The 22340-nt window shown below is 35.6% G+C and overlaps 1 protein-coding gene and 1 long non-coding RNA gene across 5 annotated transcripts in view; one reads left to right on the top strand and one right to left on the bottom strand.

Moving 5' to 3' along the window:
- The window catches only part of LOC147834271 (uncharacterized), a 50999-nt gene that overhangs the window by 21791 nt on the left and 6868 nt on the right, over positions 1 to 22340 (bottom strand). For both annotated transcript variants that reach the window (XR_015506304.1, XR_015506303.1), the window contains exon 2: positions 13321 to 13429. This is a non-coding gene — a long non-coding RNA (uncharacterized LOC147834271). The remainder of the gene's footprint in view (positions 1 to 13320; positions 13430 to 22340) is intronic.
- Positions 1 to 22340, top strand: part of pyroxd2 (pyridine nucleotide-disulphide oxidoreductase domain 2) — a 31498-nt gene that overhangs the window by 4168 nt on the left and 4990 nt on the right. For all 3 annotated transcript variants that reach the window (XM_087277921.1, XM_087277920.1, NM_001256216.1), the window contains exons 5-14: positions 472 to 627; positions 2741 to 2894; positions 3045 to 3106; positions 9490 to 9587; positions 11886 to 12027; positions 12138 to 12272; positions 15170 to 15242; positions 18181 to 18337; positions 18573 to 18727; positions 21068 to 21174. In XM_087277921.1, the coding sequence (XP_087134047.1) occupies positions 493 to 627; positions 2741 to 2894; positions 3045 to 3106; positions 9490 to 9587; positions 11886 to 12027; positions 12138 to 12272; positions 15170 to 15242; positions 18181 to 18337; positions 18573 to 18727; positions 21068 to 21174 (1218 nt within the window). In that variant the 5' untranslated portion in view covers positions 472 to 492. The remainder of the gene's footprint in view (positions 1 to 471; positions 628 to 2740; positions 2895 to 3044; positions 3107 to 9489; positions 9588 to 11885; positions 12028 to 12137; positions 12273 to 15169; positions 15243 to 18180; positions 18338 to 18572; positions 18728 to 21067; positions 21175 to 22340) is intronic.

Here is a 22340-nt window from a genome sequence, read left to right as displayed (position 1 = left end):
TCTCCCCCATTCTGATGCTCAGTTTAAACTGCAGCAGATCGTCTTGACCATGTCTACATGCCCTTAATGCATTGATTTGCTGCCATGTGATTTGCTAATTAGAAATTTGTGCTAATGAGCTGTTTTACAGGTGTACCCAATAAAGTGGCCGGTGAGTGTAGGTAGGACTAAATCTTTATGTGATTTCATAACTTTGTCTTTGAAGTATAGTTAAAATGCAAAATTTTTATTTGACACTATTACAAAGTGCATTTTTTAAAATGTGTCTAAACACATATGAACACATGAAAGTGAAATCTCTAACTTGAGTGTTCTTTTATATAATTTGCAAATACAGCTTTTAAAAATATATCTTTCATCACAATAGCCGACTCTTTTCACAACAGAAACATGAAAACAGATGATTGATGACTTTTCCCCCCTTTCAAGCTAAGATGACAGCAGTTCTCCACAGAGTGTCTTTTTGTACAGAAACATGGCCTGAAGGTTTACATGAGGGACCCCTATTCATTTACCCCCATGCTGGAGGATGGTGTAGGAGGGCGACCACCGCGGTCTTTACTGCTCGGATCTGACCTGACAAATACGCGGCAAGAGATTGGCAAATTCTCTGAGAAAGACGCCAAGGTTGAGTGTCAAAAGCACTTTCATAAACTTTCTAAAAGCAAAGAAGGGGAATCTGGGGGTAGTTGTAACACACTCAATTCCTTTAATCATGAATGAGGTAGAAATATCTTTTAAAATACAAAGAATTTTGTATAATTTCAGCTAAATTTGACTAAAACCGATCAATGTCTTGACTAAAGTATATGTTCATTCATTCATTTTCTTGTCGGCTTAGTCTTTTTATTAATCTGGGGTTGCCACAGCGGAATGAACCGGCAACTTATTCAGCATATGTTTTGCGCAGTGGATGCCCTTCCAGCTGCAGCCCATCTTTAGGAAACATCCATACACACTCATTCACATTCAAACACTACAGACAGTTTAGTCTACCCAATTCACCTGTACCGCATGTCTTTGGACTGTGGGGGAAACCGGAGCACCCGGAGAAACCCACGCGAACGCAGGGAGAACATGCACACTCCACACAGAACGCCAACTGACCCAGACAAGGCTCGAACCAGCGACCTTCTTGCTGTGAGGCGACAGCACTACCTACTGCGCCGTCTTAAAGTATATGTTTAAAAACGAAAATCTAGTTACCATTAGTGTTTGGTAAGTTATTTCCAAAAAATATAACTAATTAATATTCACATTAAAATTGTCAAAAAATAATGTAATTGTTGAATGCATAATTCCAATTGTACTTAAAATCATAGACAATAAAAATTTAACTCTTTAGAGTCAAACAGCCTTTTAGCCTCATTCAAAACAATAAATAATATAAAAAAGTTAAACTTTGTATTAAATCAAAAAATGTTTCAAAGCAATGACAACATATTCCATATTACATACTCTATATTAGCGCTTCACGATATTGGAGAAAACTGACTTTGCAATATTTTTTTTTCTGCAATGTAATGCGTTATGAATATAATTTCACAGGATTACTCTATTTGGAAAGAATTCATAGTTTTACATTGGTTGGGGTGATTTTTTACTGTAGTACGTCTGCATAAAATGTACAAAATGATAAAATTATACATATAAAATAAATTAAAGCACAGATGAGAACAAAGATAAAAAAGATGTAAACAGAGCTTTATGGTATTCTAATAATTCAATACTCAAATATAAAATAACACTATTCTTCATTGTATAAATAAACAAAGTGGCAAACTTTATATTATATTGTGTCCAAATGGTTTAATTTGACTTGAAATTGCTTGACATCCTGCGATGTGACTATTGCAGATTTGCACTTTGCAATATCAATGCTGACATGATATATTGTGCAGTCCTACCCTATATTGGCATTATTTAAAGCTCAATTCTTTGTCTCTGACGTGTGCAATTGCATGACAAGTGTGACTATCTTAAGCTAAAAGATCTTTTTTATGCAAAATATCTGAATATCAGATATGCATACATAAAATGACTCCTTATCTTTGAATTTATAGCATATTTTGTTGTGAACTAATTTCTCACTCAAGCATGTTCTCCCCGTGTTCACATGGGTTTCCTCTGGGTGCTCCGGTTTCCCCCACAGTCCAAAGACATGCGCTGTAGGTGAATTGAATAAGCTGGCATAGTGTATAAGTGTGTGTGTGTGTGAATATTAGAGTATGGGTGTTTCCCAGTACTAGGTTGTGGCTGGAGGGGCATTTGCTGTGTAAAACGTATGCCAGAATAGTTGGCGGATCATTTCGCTGTGGCGACCCCTGATAAATAAGGGACTACGTCGAAGGAAAATGAATGAATAATTTCTCACTTAAATTTTTTTTCCTCAAGCATCGTCTGATAGAAAAAAAGAACCTGCAAAATATATTTATATATTTAATTTTAAAGTTACTTTGCTTCTTTGAATTGATTTATACAGAACTGTTGATTATTATAAGTAACTAATTAAATGACTTTTTTCAGCAGATAAGTAATTTAATTACAGCACATAGTTACTTTGTAAGCAATTGCACCCAACACTGATTACCACTAGCAAAGGTGCCAATTTTTTTGCAGAACATTAAAAGTAGACTTTTGCTTTTTTAATGCACATGAGTCTTTACTTCTAAAATAATTTGAACTATATACAATAAAAAAATATGGAATTAACATTATTTTTTGTCTCTCTTTACAAAAGGTGTATCCTGATTTTTTACGCTATTTGGAAACACTGGCCTGCGCCATCCACCCACTGTTAGACGCTCCACCCGTTGACATTCCAGGTCTGACTCAGGGCTCTTTGACAAAGAGATTATCTGCCCTGAGGAGCTTGAAACCTTTGGTGAAGTCTGGTAATGATGCTTCATGGTTATATAAGAGATGATGAACCAGATTTTCCTCCATTCTTTTTCTGTGTCTTTAATAAGCCAGAGAGTCCTATAAAACTAGAGCTTATAAAATTGAAGCATTAAAATAAAATCCATGTGCTTGTTTTTTTAAAGGGTTGAAGCTGGGGAAGAATATACCAGATTTCTATGAACTTGTTACAGCTCCAGCTATGAAGGTGAGACATGCATTAAATTTGTGGATATATCTGGATGAATAATTACCAGTCCCCAATCAAGGCAAATCCATTATGTTTTAATCATGGTAAAATTATGAAAGCACACAAAATTAAACTATTAGTGACCCAATGATCTTTTTTATGACTCTTTCCATTGTAGTTAAAGATATAATTTTAATAACAAATAGAAATGAATCAGGAGTTATAAAAATGCTCATATTTAAATTATAATATGAATATCTACATCAGGGGTGTCTGGACTTTTTCCACTTGATAGGTAGACATGGATGAACTGTTTTCAAGGTATAATAGAAAAGTCAAGGGGCCCTATCATACACCCGGCGCAATGTGGCGCAAGGCGCGATGTAAATGTTATTTGCTAGTTTCAGCTTGACGCCAGTGTCGTTTTGCTGTTTTGCACCACATTGTTTAAATAGCAAATTCATTTGGGCTCAGATGTGCGCCCATAGGCGTTCTGGTCTAAAAAGGAAGGCGTTCTGAGGCGGACCGCTGGCGCGTTGCTATTTGGAGAAACTATAATAGATTTTTCATTAGACCAAAACAAACCCGGTCTAAACTCCAGTGCAGAGTTGTGCCTCGCTTACACACTGCTTAATAGCCTACAAACAAGAAGTAGAGCAATACGCAAATATCTTTACATATGAAAAAATTATAATATTAAGAATATATATAGGATATAATAAAAAAATATAGGATATAAATATAAAGGATAAAAATTTTACAAAACATTATTTTCTAGCCTACATAAATATGAAAAATCACTGTTTTTGAACACACTTCGTTATTTTTGTTCATTTATTCGTTTGCTGGAAATTAGAACTGAATTTAGAAATAGTTTTGAAACAAATATTTACGCTTAACAAACGAAATTAATTATTTATAGGCTAATAGATGTCTGTGCGTAAAGGTTTCCCTACCCACAAGAGCAAAAGTGAAAGTAGATCGATTATCTCTCATTCTTGTGCGGTAGATGCTCTGTTTAACCGTTTTCTGTTAAAAAAACTGTTTACTGTTAACTGTTTGCTAGTGAAATGCTCAGTTTTTCCACTTGCACTTACTTTATGTCCTGTAAATAGCAAATGTGCTTATGGCGCGACGCAGTTGGCTCATAAAAGGGAATGGGAGATGATTGGTTTATTCTCAAAACACACCTATAACTCATTAAGAAAATAAACTCAACCCTTTTAGACCATGCGCCACGGCGCAAAGCGGATTTTTCCATCCTTAAAATAACCAAATATGGAGTCTGACATGCCCTGAATGCGTTTGCGCCCTGGGCTTTCCGTTTTGCGCATCGACCGTCAAATTAGAGCCCAAGGTTTTAAAACCTCCAAAATTTTTCCCTAAACCGTTCCTATGGTATATATGTAAGATTGTGTTTTTTTTTTTTAGGGCAATAGTATCTCCAGCAGAAAAGTCTGAGAAAATCTGTGTTTTTGAAACTAATAAAGACAGCAGAAGTCAATGATTGATTTAAACTATTTAGTCTGACATGTCTACTGTTCCAAAATAATTGGCTGTGTCCGAAACCGCCTACTACTCAGTAGGTACTGCATTTGAATTTACTACTCGACGTTAGAAAATTGTGCTCTATACAGTATTAATGTCAGTAATATGAATGGTATCCAACGTATTACATTCGCCATTTTATTATGATCACATGACACACTCGCTTCACTCCCATTCATGAATTCTCTTGAAGTGCATCATGGGATAGCATAGCATCCATAGCACCAGACCCCCTTAAGCGGTTTCATTTGAAAGTGTAGAATCTATACTTTATGCACATATGCATCCTTTTGGTATTTATTCTACTGTACAAAAGTTATTTACACTTAAATACACTGTAATTTGAATTCCCGAGCTAAGTATTTTACATTGGTTCATTTTCATATTTTTCATATGACACATGTACAAGTTATAGCTCAAATGAAAGCTCTTGGCGGTGCTCATGCGGTTCTAGCATTTATTTACTAAATTATATTCACATATCAAACAGTTGCCGAATGAATCGCGGTGTTCCCATCATGGCACAGAAGTGAAAACAATACATTTATCATCACTAAGCAGCCCCAGATAGCACAGACAACTGTCATCTCTTACCTTATGCTGTGCGCTTCAGTGCCATTTCTCCTCTGTTTTTGAGGTGATGTGCATAACTAATCCTTTTATATGTCTGACGTGGTCCAAACACAGTGAATTATGTTTGATCAAACAAAAGAATAGTGAAATATGAAAACAATGATCGATCCCTGTGGCTTGTACAGCACCTCTCATCAGTTGGAATACAATAACTTTTGCATAGATTATGGTAGAGACATTTTTCTTTTTTCCTATGATTCCAGGAAACACCAAAATTAATTACAGCACCCCTAGACCACACAGAACTTAAAAAGTACACTTTCAAATTTGAGTTTATAAAAAAAAATACAAAAAGCTGCTCTTTTTTTAGGTGTTTATCATAACACAGACAACATATACAGTTATTTTAAACACTTTTAATAGTGTTTATGAAAATTCAAAGGGTTTTCTTTAAAATAATACCAAATTTTTGTATTTACACCTCTGCATGTGGATTTGGGTAGCTTTTAATATTGGGTAGGCAAAATCCAGGCGGAAATCCCAAAACAACAGCAGAGTTTAACTGGTAGCAGTAATCACAATGCCGTGAAACCATGATATTTTTATCTAAGGTTATCATACCGTTGAAATCTTATACCCGCCCATGCCTAATAAAGGGCCAAAAACCAAATATCATTGATAGCAGTGGGCCTAACATTAAAGTTGCCATGTGTAATTTTCAAATTCCTTTCATAATATTAATAAATAAATGAATCATATCAACTAATGCAGTATAACTTTTTAAATTAAAACTTGTTGCAATAAAAAAATAAAGAATCCCATTTATAATGCATTGGAGTTCAATGCTGAATACACTAGACTTGTCAATTTAGAATCTGCCTTTGCCTTGATTCGCTCACCAAAGTCTCTTCATTGTCCTCTATGTGTCATATGTGTGTCATTTTCAACTAAATCTGAGTAATTTACACCATTTGCTTTGAAACATTTAATTTCAGATAGATTTTTTGTAGTTTAACAATAAAACAAACAAATATATGGTTACATTAAATTTAAAATGAAAATCTCTAAACCATTCTCAGATGGCATGGTTGGCCAAATCAAAGGTTATGGGCCAACTTTTTCCTGTGGGCCCCAGTGTGGGCATCTCTGATCTAGATGGACTTTTAGATCAGGTGTTCCCAAACCTTCTAGCCCGCGACCGCCAAAAGAACAATGCCAGTGAATCACGACCACTACATTCCTCTGATGTGGTTATAAATATACAAACATTGCGCACACAAAAATAGGCCTACCGTATAAACAAAAGCATAATGACAACACAAAAAACAGTGTAACAACAATATAATTTTTCATAGTCATTTATTCATTTGTTTAGTTTAATATTAACCTCACCTATAGAGGCTGGTACTGTAGGCACAATGTTTTCAGCACAAGTCTATTTTTGCTTTGATTTTGAGATCGCCACTCAGAGATCATTTCCAAAGTGGGGGTCACGGGACAATGACAGTGGGTTGTTTGTTGATTTCCAAAAGTCAAATAAATTTTTTTGAACTATTAGAATTAGCATATTTTATCTACAACCTACAGAAGTTAAAAATAGTAGTTAATAGTTACAACAGAAAACAACAACATGCAAATGAAAAGCCATCAGCCTTTCAATTATTTTTTTCCATAGAATTGGTGTTTACGTTAGATTAACAACACAGCAATAGCGTCAGCAGATTGATTTTACAGCACCAGGTTAAACTTTCTGACACCTTTATGGCAATCTAATACATTAAAAAGGAACACAGGCCGCAACTGAACATTGAGAACTGCTGTTTTAGATGGGTTAATCATGTCTGCCACTGTAGATCTTGACATCTTTTTTTATGTTGTATACAGATTTAAGCTTGAAATTTATAGAAAAGGGCATATCTTTTTAATATTTTATGCAAAATTTGCATTGATTAATATTGGCTTTCTTTTTATAGTAATAATAACTCAATCCTTCAATTCAGCATAATTTATTTTCAGCTGTATGAGCATTGGCTAAGAAATGAATCATTTGTAGTAGGGATGCTCCGATTGATTGGCCAGAGATCGGTATCGGCCGATAATCACATTTTATGACTGGATCGGTACTCGCCGATCTCATGAACCGATCACTGGTGTTTGTTTACGAGTTTAAACGCAGAGAAACCAGACGTGCTAGTTGGAGAGGAAAATATTGGAATGGCCTTGCATGTATTTAGACCTTTTTACATGTATACGAACTGAAAGTTCTTTGTTTATGACAATATTGCCAGTTCACTAAAACCTGGCTGAACAAAACAAAAATGTTAAAATATTTATTTTTAAACTTGAATATTTAATAATATACATTTTTGTAATATACTTACTGCAATAAACAAATATGTATTTATAGGTGTGCATTTTACAGTTTTCTACAGACGCTAGGACACATTTCTCAATACTTGGGTCACTTTTGCAAAACTCTTCACACAGTGAGCACAACAGAAGTCTATGTGGGTTTAACTCAGGATCAATTATCGTTGTTTTGGCACAAAAAGCATTCAATGACTACATCTCTTAAATTTCAGGAATTCTTTTCTCACTCAGACACAAAAACAGCCAAAAATCTTTGTACGTACAGGACATTTTGCATGTGCTAACACTGTTTTCATAAATGTTAAACTTATGTTCAAAACAATAACATAATGCAAAACTGATTAAGACAACAAAATTCAACAGCAATATTTCACTGAAACATATTTCAAATCTAAAAATGCAGTTTAATCCGCCAGATTAGCATTACTGTTTTATCGGTATTAGTGGATGGATTTGTATACAAATTCTTGTATTTTGAAATTACTTAGTGCAAAAAATGTCGAATAAATAAACAACATAAAATATTGAGGAATTCTGCATCATATCTGATTCATTCCATTAACATATATTACAGTTATAAACAATATAAATATTGCAATTACAAACAGAGATGTGTTCTTGTTTTATAACGCTCAGTAATGCTACATGTTGTTAGTGTTTTTAGGTCACTCTTTTGTCAGTGTGTTTGTCGGCTGTCAACTTTTGCTTGTGTTCTGGAAGAATGAGTTTATTTGAGACCTGAATAAAGTGTTTTGCTAGTTGTAGTGTGTTATGAATGTGAAATGAACTGCTTTGCCAAGCTGTAAGTCAGTTGGGAGATTTGTGTAAAGAGTTTTGCAAAAGTGACCTAAGTATTGAGAAATGTGTCCTATGCGTCTGTAAAAAAACTGTAACGTCTGATGCATCAAATATGCGCTTCAAACTTTTTCTTGATTAAGACATGTCGGATTCTACTTCCATCTTTTTTTTTTTTTTTTACTATTTTCAATTTTATTAAAAAAACCTTCCTACAGTACATACAGTACTGCCTAAATCCTTACAAAGAGATATACCATATATCAAAATTCTTTTGGAAGTACTTACAGGGAATTTAACTTACTACAAAAAGGAATGCAAAACCCTACTACCCACCCCACCCATCTAACATTGATCAAAATATTTGGGGAAGGTTCATAAAAAATAAAGTACAAGGCATATATGAATAACGTTTACAATCATATATCGATCTGGCTGGGACAAAAAAAATTAATTGAAGCTAGGTGTACATGGACAATGAAACCAAAGAGGCATTATAAGATAATTATAAAATAAATAATAAAATAAGATAAATAAATAAATTAACATACAACAGTCTTGTAAAAGTCTATCAGTTAAGTCTATCTGCAAAAATAATATGAATGGTTCCCAAATCTTGTTAAAAACGGACAATTTGTCATTTAGTGTGAATCTCAGTTCTTCTTCTAAATGTAACATCTTCTTCCATCATTTGCTGTATTTTCAAATTGCTTTGTTAGTTGTTTTTCTTACCAATATTTTTATCTGTTTATCTAATATTTTCTGTAAAGCTGCTTCTGACCATGACTTGTTCACACTAAATGAGTATATGTGACATGTTTAAAGGATTATATGCAACATCCTTAATTTATTCTCTTAGGTAAGGAGATCTCGACTTAAGGTATCACATTTAGGGGCAAAAATGTGCTTTATGCATTATAAAGCTTGAAGCATCAGAATTGGTACTCGCCATCGGCTGATCACCATGACTAGGAATCGGTACTTTGTATCGGCTGCACAAATCCTAATCAGAGCATTAATTTGTAGCTCAAGAGTGATTTTTTTTTCTTGAAATAGCTACATCATTAGTAAGCTTCTTTGTTTTTCAGGTTCAAGTTGTTTTTGTTTTTCCACAGGTGCTCAATCGTTGGTTTGAATCAGAGCCGTTGATAGCTACATTAGCCACTGACTCTGTGATCGGAGCAAACACGAGCCCAAATAATCCAGGAAGTGGGTGAGGATATGTTGACATTTGAAAGTGATTGGTTCTTAGTTGAAACAGGGTCAACTTCAGTGCTTGTTTTCTAAGTATAATGTAAATCAGCTTAAAGTAAATGCAAATGAACAAAGTGCAGTTTATATTTTAGCTATTTAAAATATAAATAAACTACTTGTATTATTTATAGCAAAGACCCTTTAAGGCAAGTCATTTCACTCGACGGCCATCTTTGAAACACCTTTTGGGCAGTATGCTCAGTCATTCTGTTTGAATGGGGAAACATCAAGAGATACTCATCGATGAATTTGCTCTTCAGTGTTTGGACTCTCAATAGTGACTTCAAACCACACTGAACTGAGCTAAACTGAACTGAACTTAAACAATTAAAACTGAACTACCCTGATCCAGTTACTATGTCCATTTATGTGAAGCTGCTTTGACACAATCTACATTGTAAAAGCGCTATATGAATAAAGCTGAATTGAATTGAATTGAATCAAATTCTCCAAAATTGCTTGCCAAGCTTCCGATTGAATTTCATACTAGTAAATTACCAATAAAATTAAAAAATAACTGTGTCTTTAGTTTCATTTCTAAATGTCCAAATCACACAAAATCTGCAGAAACTCCCATCTGGTCCAAGCTTTTCCGCCTGAGTATCATCAGTCTTTAACGGCCGATAAATTGGTTCCTGTACTAGATGACGGGCTTTTTTCAGCATATAGCGATCGATTATTGGCTTCTGTACTAGTAGGCGGGGTCTTATTCACTGTATTTGACAATTATGCTTTTCCCAATTCAAAAAGATGCGAGCGACATGTCTTGTGTATTCTATTGTCTTTGTTTATAGCCTCTCAAAAATAAAAAAAAAGTTTTTTACGCTAGTATTAACATGTTAGTTTTAAGGTCAGTAGCTTAAGTAGTCAACATTTGAAGTAGATCAAAAAATATTTAAGACAAGAATGAGGGGTGTTAAATAGTTTGATGATACTTTGATGAAATGTTTTGATACAAATGTTCACTCTACACTACCTGACAAAAGTCTTGTCATCGATCCTGTTTGTAAAAGCAACAAATAACAACTTGACTTAGTTGATCATTTGGAAAAGTGGCAGAAGGTAAATAAATCATCTGTTGAACTGGATCCTAATCATCACACATATTGCAGAAGACCTATTGAAACCCACGGAATCCAAGATACTCACAGTAACCAGTCAAGTTTGGTGACGGAAAAGTCATGGTTTGGGGTTACATTCAGTATAGAGGTGTGAGAGATCTGCAGAGTGGATGGCAACATCAACAGCCTGAGGAATCAAGACATTTGTGCTGCCCATTACATTACAAACCACAGGAGAGGGCAAATTCTTCAGCAGGATAGCGCTCCTTCTCATGCTTCAGCCTCCACATCTAAGTTCCTAAAAGCAAAGAAGGTCAAGGTGCTCCAGAATTGGCCAGCCCAGCCACCAGACATCAACATTATTTAGCATGTCTGGGGTAAGATAAAGGAGGAGGCATTGAATATGAATCCACAGAATCTTGATGAACTCTAGGAGTCATCAAAAATTTTCAACGCTTTCTTTGCCATTCCAGATGACTTTATTAATAAGTTTATATATTTTTTAGTAAAATAATCGTAATCTAGAGGCCATTGCCTTTCATATAAGCCACTTTTGTTACCAAATGATGATGAAGTCAATTTATTATTTGTTGTTCCTAAAACTTGGATAAGTGACAGTACTTTAGTCAGGTAGTGTATATATTGTGCTCTGAAACAGACAAAAAATCCAATTAGAAGATATAAGGATTAAAAAGCATGCAGTTTTTATATGATCAATTATATGGTCCGCTCTGGTCTAGCACAGATATGAAAGTAGATCATATGTGCTAGTTGACATAGACCACAAAACGGAGATAGAGAAGTGGTTAGACAGACAGACAGACAGCATTCTATTATAGACTGTGGATGTTATGAGTCTATACAGTTTCGCTCAATGTCTCTGACTGGCAGAGCTGTGAAATAAATTAAGCATTTTTAGCTTCTTTTTTTTTAGAGGGACGAGCTACACTATAATACACCATTGCAACTTGGAAGTCTTAAGTTGACTTAATTTGATGAACTTTGTAAATAAGTTCATGTAAAAGTGAGTAAAATATGCAGTGTTAAATTGATTAAATTTGGCAACTAAAATTGTGATCTACAGTATAAAAACCATAAACCATCACAATATGTCAACCTAAAGCCCCAGCACTGGTTTCACTTGATTCAGATCATGATATGAAACATTTTATGTTCAATTAAATGTCATTTTGTAGGTATGTCCTGCTGCACCATGTCATGGGTGAGCTGGAGAAAGAAAAAGGCTCCTGGGGTTACGTGGAGGGAGGAATGGGTGGAGTGCCTCAATCCATCGCCCGCTCCGCCCGCTCTCTTGGAGCAGATATTTTCACAAACACAGTTAGTATTCAGGAAGAAGGTGTAACCATTTTTCTCCAGCCATTGTTTCCAAACCTGTCACGTTCATTCAATACAAACAATTGTCTTATAGATATTAAATATGTTCTTAGGATGTCGAACAAGTCCTTATTGGTCCGGATGGTTCTGCTAAGGGTGTAGTGTTGACAGATGGAACTGAAGTCCATAGTAAAGTGGTTTTGTCCAACGCAACTCCTCATGTCACCTTCAAACGTCTCACACCGCAGGTACAGTCCTTATGTCAATTCTGACAGATATGGATTTGATCTTCTAGGCCATTTGTTCACATTTAATGTCGTCCCATTTTTGTCAGCTGCTGTTGTGGCCTTGAGCTAGAGGCACTTTATCAATGTTTACGCAAGGAGTGAACCTATTCTTTGACTGACAACATTGTCTACATGCGAATGTGTTGGTTCAGTCACAGGAGGATTATTGTTAGACTCTGGATCACAAAACCAGTTATTATTGTCAATATATAAAAAATGAGGTCACATCACATAGAAGCTGAATAAATAAGCTTTTTGTTAATCTGTGGTTTAAGGTAGGACAATATTTGGCCGGGATACATTCATTCATTCAGTCATTCATTTTCTTGTCGGCTTAGTCCCTTTATTAATCCGGGGTCACCACAGCGGAATGAACCGCCAACTTTTCAGCACATTTTTACGCAGCGGATGCCCTTCCAGCTGCAACCCATCTCTGGGAAATATCCTCACACACACACACTCATACACTACAGACAATTTAGCCTACCCAGTTCACCTGTACCGCATGTCTTTGGACTGTGGGGAAAACTGGAGCACTCCGAGGAAACCCACGCAATCGCAGGGAGAACATGCAAACTCCACACAGAAACGCCAACTGAGCCGAGGTTCGAACCAACGACCTTCTTGCTGTGAGGCGACAGCACTACCTACTGCGCCACTGCGTCGCCTGGCTGGGGTACAGTTATTTGAAAATCTAGAATCTGAGGCTTCAAAAAAAAATAAATAAAGTGAAATATTGAGAAAATCAACTTTAAAATAGTGCAAATTTCATTCTTATCAAAGCAAATTCAATAATATTTTCAAGATATTCAATAATTTTTGGCATAAGACACAAATTTATTTGGACAATGTATTGTTGAGACATGGGCTCATTCTGAAAACGTAGCCCTATATGCATTTCTGGAGATCGCAAATTATGTAGCCTAAAGTACGAATGGCTGCATTTCATCTTCAAAACGAATGCTGCGGGGTTATGATACTTTTTTCGCTTAACCAGCTGATCGCTTACCTCTGTGTGGACGGCTTTCCCGCTATTACCAGTTTGTCCAGTACCTTGCCGCGTACATCAGTGGACTTGAGACACAAAGAGGAGTTGACCACAGCACAGGGGTTGGAGTCTGGTGAAGAACGGTTCCAGAAAAACAAAAACAAAATTCAAAAAATAAAATAAACAAGTAAATAACAGGGTGAGAATGTTATAAGATCTGAAAAAGTGGTAAAAATCAGTTGATGGCTTTTTTTTCTGGATTATTTTTTAAAAATGATGGTTTTGTTTAGAGAAGTGTGGGCAGGTCAATCGGTGCTTTTAAACACTATTGGTTGGTTTTAGGGATAGAAGAAGGTTGGTTAGTCCATCGATCAGTCAATCAGTCAGTCGACAGCAACCTCTGGTGGATTTACGCGTGAAGAGCAGACGTGAATGGCACTCGTGAAGTAAAACTGAGATCTCAAAAAAGCGTACACAATGCCCTCTGGTGGATTTCTGAAAACAAAAACTGAAAAAAGCATAGCTCCTCGGACATATTTGGCGCTCTCCAGAAATTCAATATATAGCCGTATGACACACAGTAAGACTGGTTTTGTGGTCCAGGGTCAAATATTTGAAAAATGAAGAACACTATTTCACTAATTTACACTCAAAAAATAATGTTTGTTGTTGGGTCAAACTACGTATTTAAAACGAGCTGAAACATCACAATTCTGCATACTATTTTCAGATATGATTTGTTTTATGTTCAATCCACTTAAATTAGTAAAAACTATCAAGCTAACTTTATTCTTTCAGGTTGTCCTAACACAAACCGATTGTGTGGCATTTTTTACAGCACTAAAAAAAGATTACTGCTGTTTGTTTAAACTACCTGTTTAATGAGCTGAAGCAACACAATTCTTGTAAATTATTTGGCCAGTTAATTTGTTTTATGTTCAGTCTACTTAAATTTGTAAACCATTAGGTTAACTTAAGCGTTTTGTGTTGGGACAACATGAAGGAATCGTGCTGGTCCAACTACTTGGTCAGAGGATTTGTAATTCTCAGCATGCTTTGAATTGAATTAAGAGAGGTGAATGTTGACAATAAAAGTAAATCTTATGTGTTTAAATCTTATGTGTTTAAAGTTAATAGAAAGACTTGTTAGAATTTAATCTTCACTGTAGTTTGAAGATTTAGAAGGTTTTCAAGTAATGCTTTGAGTTTTTAGATTACCATCTTGCAGAAGCACCCATGCTTTGGGTGTTGGTAGCTTAGTAAGCAAAAATGCAGTTTTTTGCTTTGCTCATTGAGCAGTAACTGTCTTAAAATGAGTTCTGAGATCAGTCTCAAAAACTGTAAATGTAACTCACAAAATACGCCAAAAAATGTCTCTTTTAGTTCATTTAGGAGAACTTCAAATAAAACTAAGAGACTTTGAAATGTATGACATATAAAAGATATACATGATATTATCAGACCTTTGAGGTTAAGTTAAATAAAAATACAAATTTATTTAAACTTTTATTTGAGAAAATTACGTGGGACCAGCTCATTTAATTGTGCAAATCATTTTTTTTTTTTTAGTTTTTAGTTATTTTTTAACTAAACAAATTTATTGCATGTAAACCTTGCCCTCAATTAAATTGAGTTCAATCAATGAGTTATTTTCTTGAGTGTGTGTACATTTCTCCAATGCAAAGAAATCATCATTTAAAATGGTTCTATAATGGATTATGAAAGCCTATTTTGATTATTGAATCATATTTGGAAAGACTAATCATAGTAATCAATAATAATAAAAGCAATGTGCAACAATGCACAAGCCTTTCACTTAAATTTTAATGACAATCGTGAATAATTGATGTCTGTGGTTGTCTTGGTAAAGGATGCCCTGCCAGAGGCTTTCATCACAGCTGTAGATCAAATTGACTACACCTCTCCTGTTACCAAGATAAACGGTAAGATAAGCGATCATTTAACGCTTCATTTCATCAAACCAAACATGCATTTGCTTAAGCAAAAAACATGCTTCCAACGCAGCAAATAAGTAGCGTTAATATTTTAACACTTTGATTTTGTGTAAACAATTCAGCAACCTTTAGACATTTTTCTTGACACTCAGCAAGCAAAACAAGACAAAGATAACTCACTATGCATGAAGTATAATCATTGATAAATGTAATAGCCTATTTTAATAAATGGCAAAGGCATATGCTGATGTTTAAATGAACACAAATCTGACTCTGAATCACAAAGTCTTATTGCATGGGTACATTTTTTGGAATAGCCAAAACAAATTGCAAGGGAGAACATGGAAACTCCACACAGAAACGCCAACTGAGCCGAGGTTTGAACCAACGACCCAGCAACCTTCTTGCTGTGAGGCGACAGCACTACCTACTGTGCCACTGCCTGGCCCTATTATTACTATTATTATTATTATTATTATTATTATTATTATTATTATTATTATTATTATATATAATTATATTATATATTATAACACCAAGCAGATTTATGTTAACTGGAATTTGTCATTCTGCTTACAAATTGTTTCTCTTTTGTTGTACTGATGGCTTCTTTGGTCTCATTTGAAAGTTGCTTTGGATAAAAGTGTATGCTAAATAAATACATGTAAATCTCAATGTAAATACACTACCATGTTTCTCCATGTTTAGTTCCTCTTGCAACATTTTTCCAAAAACAAAATGTAAAGTCTTGCCTCATGTAAATGCCTTAAAGGGATAGTTTACCCCTAAATGAAATCTCTGTCGTTATTTACCCACCCTCTATTTTTTTTTTAAGCAAGATATTTTGAAAACTGTTGGAAACCAGAAGCTTTTGAAATATCCATAGTACAGATACAAAATATACTATGGAATTTTGCTTTTCAAAATTATTTATAAACATCTTTATTGTGGAAGAAATTCAAACATTTTTGGAACTACTGGAGTATGCACTATTGCACTGTTATATGTAACTTTCAGTCATATGGTCAAATCATATCCATATGTAAATTGTATTTACAGTTTTTCCTGCTGAAGTGTACATAGATCTATAGACTAATTTAAATAGTTAAATATGTCCATAGTACGCACATCTGTTTATAATATCTTATATCTTGTCATACTATTCATTCATTCATTTTCCTGTCGGCTTAGTCCCTTTATTAATCCGGGGTCGCCACAGTGGAATGAACCGCCAACTTATCCAGCAAGATTTTACGCAGCAGATGCCCTTCCAGCCGCTACCCATTTCTGGGAAACATCCACACACACACTCATTCTCACTCATACACTACGGACAATTTAGCCTACCCAATTCACCTGTACCGCATGTCTTTGGACTGTGGGGGAAACCGGAGCACCCGGAGGAAACCCACGCGAACGCAGGGAAAACATGCAAACTCCACAAAGAAACGCCAGTTGACCCAGCTGAGGCTCAAACCAGCGACCTTCTTGCTGTGAGGCGACAGCACTACCTACTGCGCCACTGTGTCGCCACTTTTGTCATACTAGTTTAACTTTATTTATATCCGTAATACTACCTCTGTCTGTGTATTGTAACAAATGCACATACTATTTATTTACACTTGCAGCACTTACTTAAATTTGCACTCTGGTTAGAAGCGAACTGCAATTCATTAGCTCATACTCTACATGTGTAATGACAATAAGGTTGAATCTAAACTAATCTAATCAAATCTAATGAATACAGAATAAAAAAATGGGAGAATTATCTCAAATACTAAAGTTTGTGTAACATTAAAATTTACTAAGTTTATTTGGCTAGCGCACATTGTTATTCTTTAGGTGAACAATTTATCCTTAAGTTAATTCGCTTGATTTTTGGTATTGTTTTGGTAAATTTCAATCAAAGTTCATTTCATTCCATGTTTGAAGTGGCGGTACATATCTGATGATGTCAGTTTGATGGCTTTAACCTCATTATTCTTAACCACACCCCTCTTACCAATAGTTTGCTACAAATGAATGGTGCACAAAAAAAGAAAGCCCCGCCCACTACTTAATATTCCATTTCAGTACACCAACATACTGAAACTGGTTGCAGACAATTTATACAGCAGGGGAAGTAGGTATTGAACACGTCCCCATTTTTCTCAGGACACATATTTCTAAACATGCTGTTGACTTGAAATCTTCAACGTATGTTGATGTTGACAACCAAAGAAATCTATATATGCAAAAAAAATAAGACTAATTATTTTGAAAATGAAGTTATGTGTGACAAATTTAAATGGTGCAGGGAAAAATTATTAAACACATGAAGAAAGGGAGCTGTAGAAGCCCAGACAGCAGCTGAAATCTCTCAGTAGATATTCAGCAACCCTCTGCCCTTCGTCTTTGTAAATTAACATTAGCTGCTTCAGTCCAAGATCTATATAATCAGGAGGATGGAGATGAAACCAGGGAGGACTTTTTAGCTAGACAATGATCCAAAACACAGCCAAGGAAACTTTCAAATGCTTTCAGAGAAAGAAAATCAAGCTGTAGAATGGCCCAGCCAATCACCTTACTTGAATCCAATAAAAACACAAAATGAAGCTCTGATTTTATAGATGAGACCCACAGAACCATCAGGATTTTTGCACTCTGAACACGTTGTTCAATACTTATTTTCCTTGCTGAGTGGGCTGAATTTAAACAAACAACTTAAGTTGAGCATTATTTAATGTAATTAGTTTGTTTGAATTCAGCCCATATAAATAGTTTGCAACCAGTTACCTTAAATAAATTGAGTAAATCCAACCATTTTTTTTCAGTGTATGATTCAATTCAATTCAGCTTTATTTGTTTAGCGCTTTTACAATGTAGATTGTGTCAAAGCAGCTTCACATAAATGGATGATCTTTCTCTGTGTTTTGTAATTGAGCAGTGGCTGTAGACAAGCTGCCAGATTTCTTGGCTGCTCCGAATGGCGCGGATGGAAAAGCGGGTCCTCATCATCAGTGTTCAATCCACCTGAACTGTGAGAGCGTGGAGGTGCTGGAAGACGCTTATTGGGAGGGTCAGCATGGTCGGCCATCCTCCAGGTTAGCAAAACCTGCAGCTCGGCTTATAATGGAACAACTAATATTTGCACATTACACACACATGAAGGCATCAGCACATCTGAATTTGCAAGTCATGACCTGAGTCACAGAAAGACAGCACATCTGTTGCTTGCAACCAGTGCTTATGCTAATGGCTTTCCATTCGTTGTACCAAACCACTGCGATTTACATGATAAGCCAATTCATCTTCTGGTGTGTTTTGTTTTTGTTTCAGGCCCATGATAGAAATGACCATTCCCTCAGTGCTGGATCCCACTCTAGCGCCGCCTGGATGTCACGTGGTGTCACTTTTTATACAGTTTACACCATATTTGCTTGAGGGTCGCCGTGCTTGGACTGATGAGGATAAGGAGAGGTTTGGGGACACAGGTATCTTATTTGCAGTTTTGTGTGCTGTTTGCAAATTAAAATGAAACTTAAAATGAATACTTTTATTTAGCATTAATGCATTGTTTTTTTCTGTTCAACGATCTCAAAAAAAGTATCATGGTTTCCACAAAAACATAAAATTATATTACAAGACTCCTATTTCAGCATCATTTGATAATCAAACAAATAAATAAATAAAATGAATCAAAATTTAAATGAATCTAAATACAATAGCAAAACATCATAATGATAATACAAGACTCCTATTTCAGCATTTTTTTTTAAATCAAACAATAAATAAATAAATATTTAAAATAAAGACGACGCAGTGGCTCAAGCAGAAGGTCGCTGGTTCGAGCCTCGGCTGGGTCAGTGGGCATTTCTGTGTAGAGTTGCTTGTTTTCCCCGCGTTTGCGTGGGTTTCCTCCGGGTGCTCCGGTTTCCCCCACAAGTCCAAATAAATTGTCCGTAGTGTATGAGTGTGGATGGATGTTTCCCAGTGATGGGTTGCGGCAGGAAGGGCATCCGCTGCGTGAAAAACATGCTGGATAAGTTGGCGGTTTGTTCCGCTGTGGCGACCCCGGATTAATAAAGGGACTAAGTCGAAAAGAAAATTAATAAAAGAATGAATATGTAAAATAAATAAAAATTTTAAATTATACCTAAATTATCAAAATTTTATACTTATACTATCATTAGTTTTTTAATAGGTACACAATTAATTTTATTATTAATAAAACTAAAACACACTCACTGGCCACTTTATTAGGTACACCCTATTAGTGCTGGGTTGGACCCCTTTTTGCCTTCAGTACTGCCTTAAGGCTTCATGGCATAAGAGTCAACAAGCTACTGGAAATTTTCCTCAGAGATTTTGGCCCATATTGACATGATAGCATAACGCAGTTTTGCATGTGCAGATTTGTCGGCTGCACATCCATGATGTGAATCTCCTTTTACGCCACTTCCTAAAGGCCCTTTATCGGATTGAGTCTGGGGACTGTGGAGGCCATTTGAGTACAGTGAACTCATTGTCATGTTCAAAAAAACAGTCTGAGATGATTCATGCTTTATGACTTGATGCGTTATCCTGCTTGAAGTAGCCATCAGAAGATGGTACACTGTGGTCATAAAGGAATGGACATGGTCAGCAACAATACTCAGGTAGGCTGTGGCATTGACATGATGCTTAATTGGTACTAATGGGCCAAAAGTGTGCCAAGATAATATCCCCCACACACCATTACACCACCGCCACCAGCTTGAACCGTTGATACAAAGAAGGATGTTTCCATGCTTTCATGTTGTTGATGCCAAATTCTGACACTACCATCCAAATGTCGCAGCAAAAATGGAGACTCATCCGACCAGGCAACATTTCTCCAATCTTCTATTGTCCAATTTTGGTGGGCCTGTGTGAATTGTAGCCTCAGTTTCCTGTTCTTAGCCGACAGGAGTGGCACTCGGTGTAGTCTTCTGCTGCTGTAGCCCATGTGCTTCAAGGTTGGACGTGTTGTGTTTTCAGAGATGCTCTTCTGTATACATTGGTTGTAACAAAGACAGAACTGTCACTCACTGGATATTTTTTTTTCAGATCATTCTCTGTAAACCCTAGAGAAGGTTGTGCGTGAAAATCCCAGTCGATCAGCAGTTTCTGTAATACTCAGACCAGTCTGTCTGGCACCAACAACCATGCCACGTTCAAAGTAACTTAAATCACCTTTCTTCCCCACTCTGATGCTCGGTTTGAACTGCAGCAGATTGCCTAGACCATGAATACATGTCTGCATTGAGTTGCTGCCATGTCATTGGCTGATTAGAAATTTTGTGTTTGCAGTTGGACAGGTGTACCTAATAAAGTGGCCGGTGAGTGTATTTCTTTTATAAAGACAAAAAAAAAGAATGAATAAATCAATCAATGTAAGTGAGTTTTGGATTATCAATTTATCATCACACAAATTATTATATTACATATATGAAACATTAAACAAGGCATTAAAAAAAACATTATCTAAATTTCTCTGTTCTATGAACATACCCAGTGTTTCACACATTTGTATTACATATGATAGGGTATATGTGGTGTATATTGTTTTATATACATTTCAACAGCTTATAAAAACAGTTTTTGCATTTTTTAGACCACCCCCAATATTAGGAGGTTCAGATCTTTTCTTCACTGTAACCATGCAGTAATTCACACTCTGTCATGCCCGCATGAATAAGCTTCTTTTTCTGTAAAAGACAGTCACACTGTCCTTTGTGCTTCCACAGTGATATCACATGCCTGCAAGAAACAAGATCTGTGTTGCAATAGTTTCTTTGTTTTCTGTCTGGCAGTATTCGACTGGGTTGAGCGTTACGCACCAGGATTTAAAGCCTCAATAGTAGGCAAAGACATCCTGACCCCTGCTGATCTGGAGAGGGTCTTTGGTCTCACCGGAGGGGTATGAACATTACATTTCATAAACATGGACTCATTTTACATGTTCGTCATTTAGCAGATGCTTTTGTCCAAAGCGACTTACAAGTCAGGAGGCATTCAGTGATTCAACAATAAGAGGCAATACACACAAGAAGTGCTAATTATTCAAAGGAACTGTTAGTGCTTAGAGCAGCGTTTCTACAGGTGGTTTGTCAAGCCTACTCGACTGTTTTGTGTCTAAATACATGGTCAAAATTAGAAAATGAACTAGGCTTGGGTATCCAACTGCTGTTTCTTTTTCATCTTTCTTGACAAGAATTGTGTTTAGTTAAATGCAGGATGTCTTTATGACAACAAGAAAAAAGAAACCTTTTAACGACACACACTTTAAGCCAATGGAAGCCCAATCCTGCCATATAAGAAAATAAACAGTAAAATTGTTATCACTTTTAAGTTGCAATTTAACATTTTTTTATGATTTAGACATATCTTATTTAGACTTAACAAACCTAAGTCAGTTATTGCATCTGTTCTACAGCTCAACCTACTTAAAATATTGTATTTCAAGATGTTTGTCAGGTTTTTGTCCTCAAACTGCAAGTTTCTCACTCATGCAAACTTTGTTTTGTTTTCATTACATTTATTGACTTTTGTCGGCTGTGAAATAACTGATCCTAATCAGTGTAATGTTATGGAACTATATTGCATGTATAATACTTGAGCTGTGCGTTTAACTGAAAATAACTACCCCATAGTATAGCCCCATAGTATGAATTATAATGTTGAACAGCTACAGTCAGTGGTTAAACATTAGAAAAAAGGTAAACAATTTCCTAGAGACATCAGTAGAACGGCTATCAGCACTCTCAGAAGTAATGTCACCTAAAGTGCACTCATCAGCCATTTGAAAGAGTTCCAGCTGTTGTACATATATTTCTGAAAAAAAAAACATGCCAATAACTCTTTAACATTTCAAGTTCAAGATTGTAAATTAAAGATCATATGCGTATTACAAATAGTTTGTCAAGAGTAGTTATAAGACATTATACATGCCATATCGCACTGCAACTCGTGTGAAATTGCTCATATGTATGTATATGTATATATGTATATATGTATGTATATATATATATATATATATATATATATATGTGTGTGTGTGTGTGTGTGTGTGTGTGTGTGTGTGTG

The sequence above is a fragment of the Danio rerio genome, chromosome 13 (assembly GCF_052040795.2).
Source record: "Danio rerio strain M-AB ecotype USA chromosome 13, GRCz13ab, whole genome shotgun sequence".
NCBI classification, from domain to species: domain Eukaryota; kingdom Metazoa; phylum Chordata; class Actinopteri; order Cypriniformes; family Danionidae; genus Danio; species Danio rerio.
This window is presented reverse-complemented; position numbering and strand designations above follow the sequence as displayed.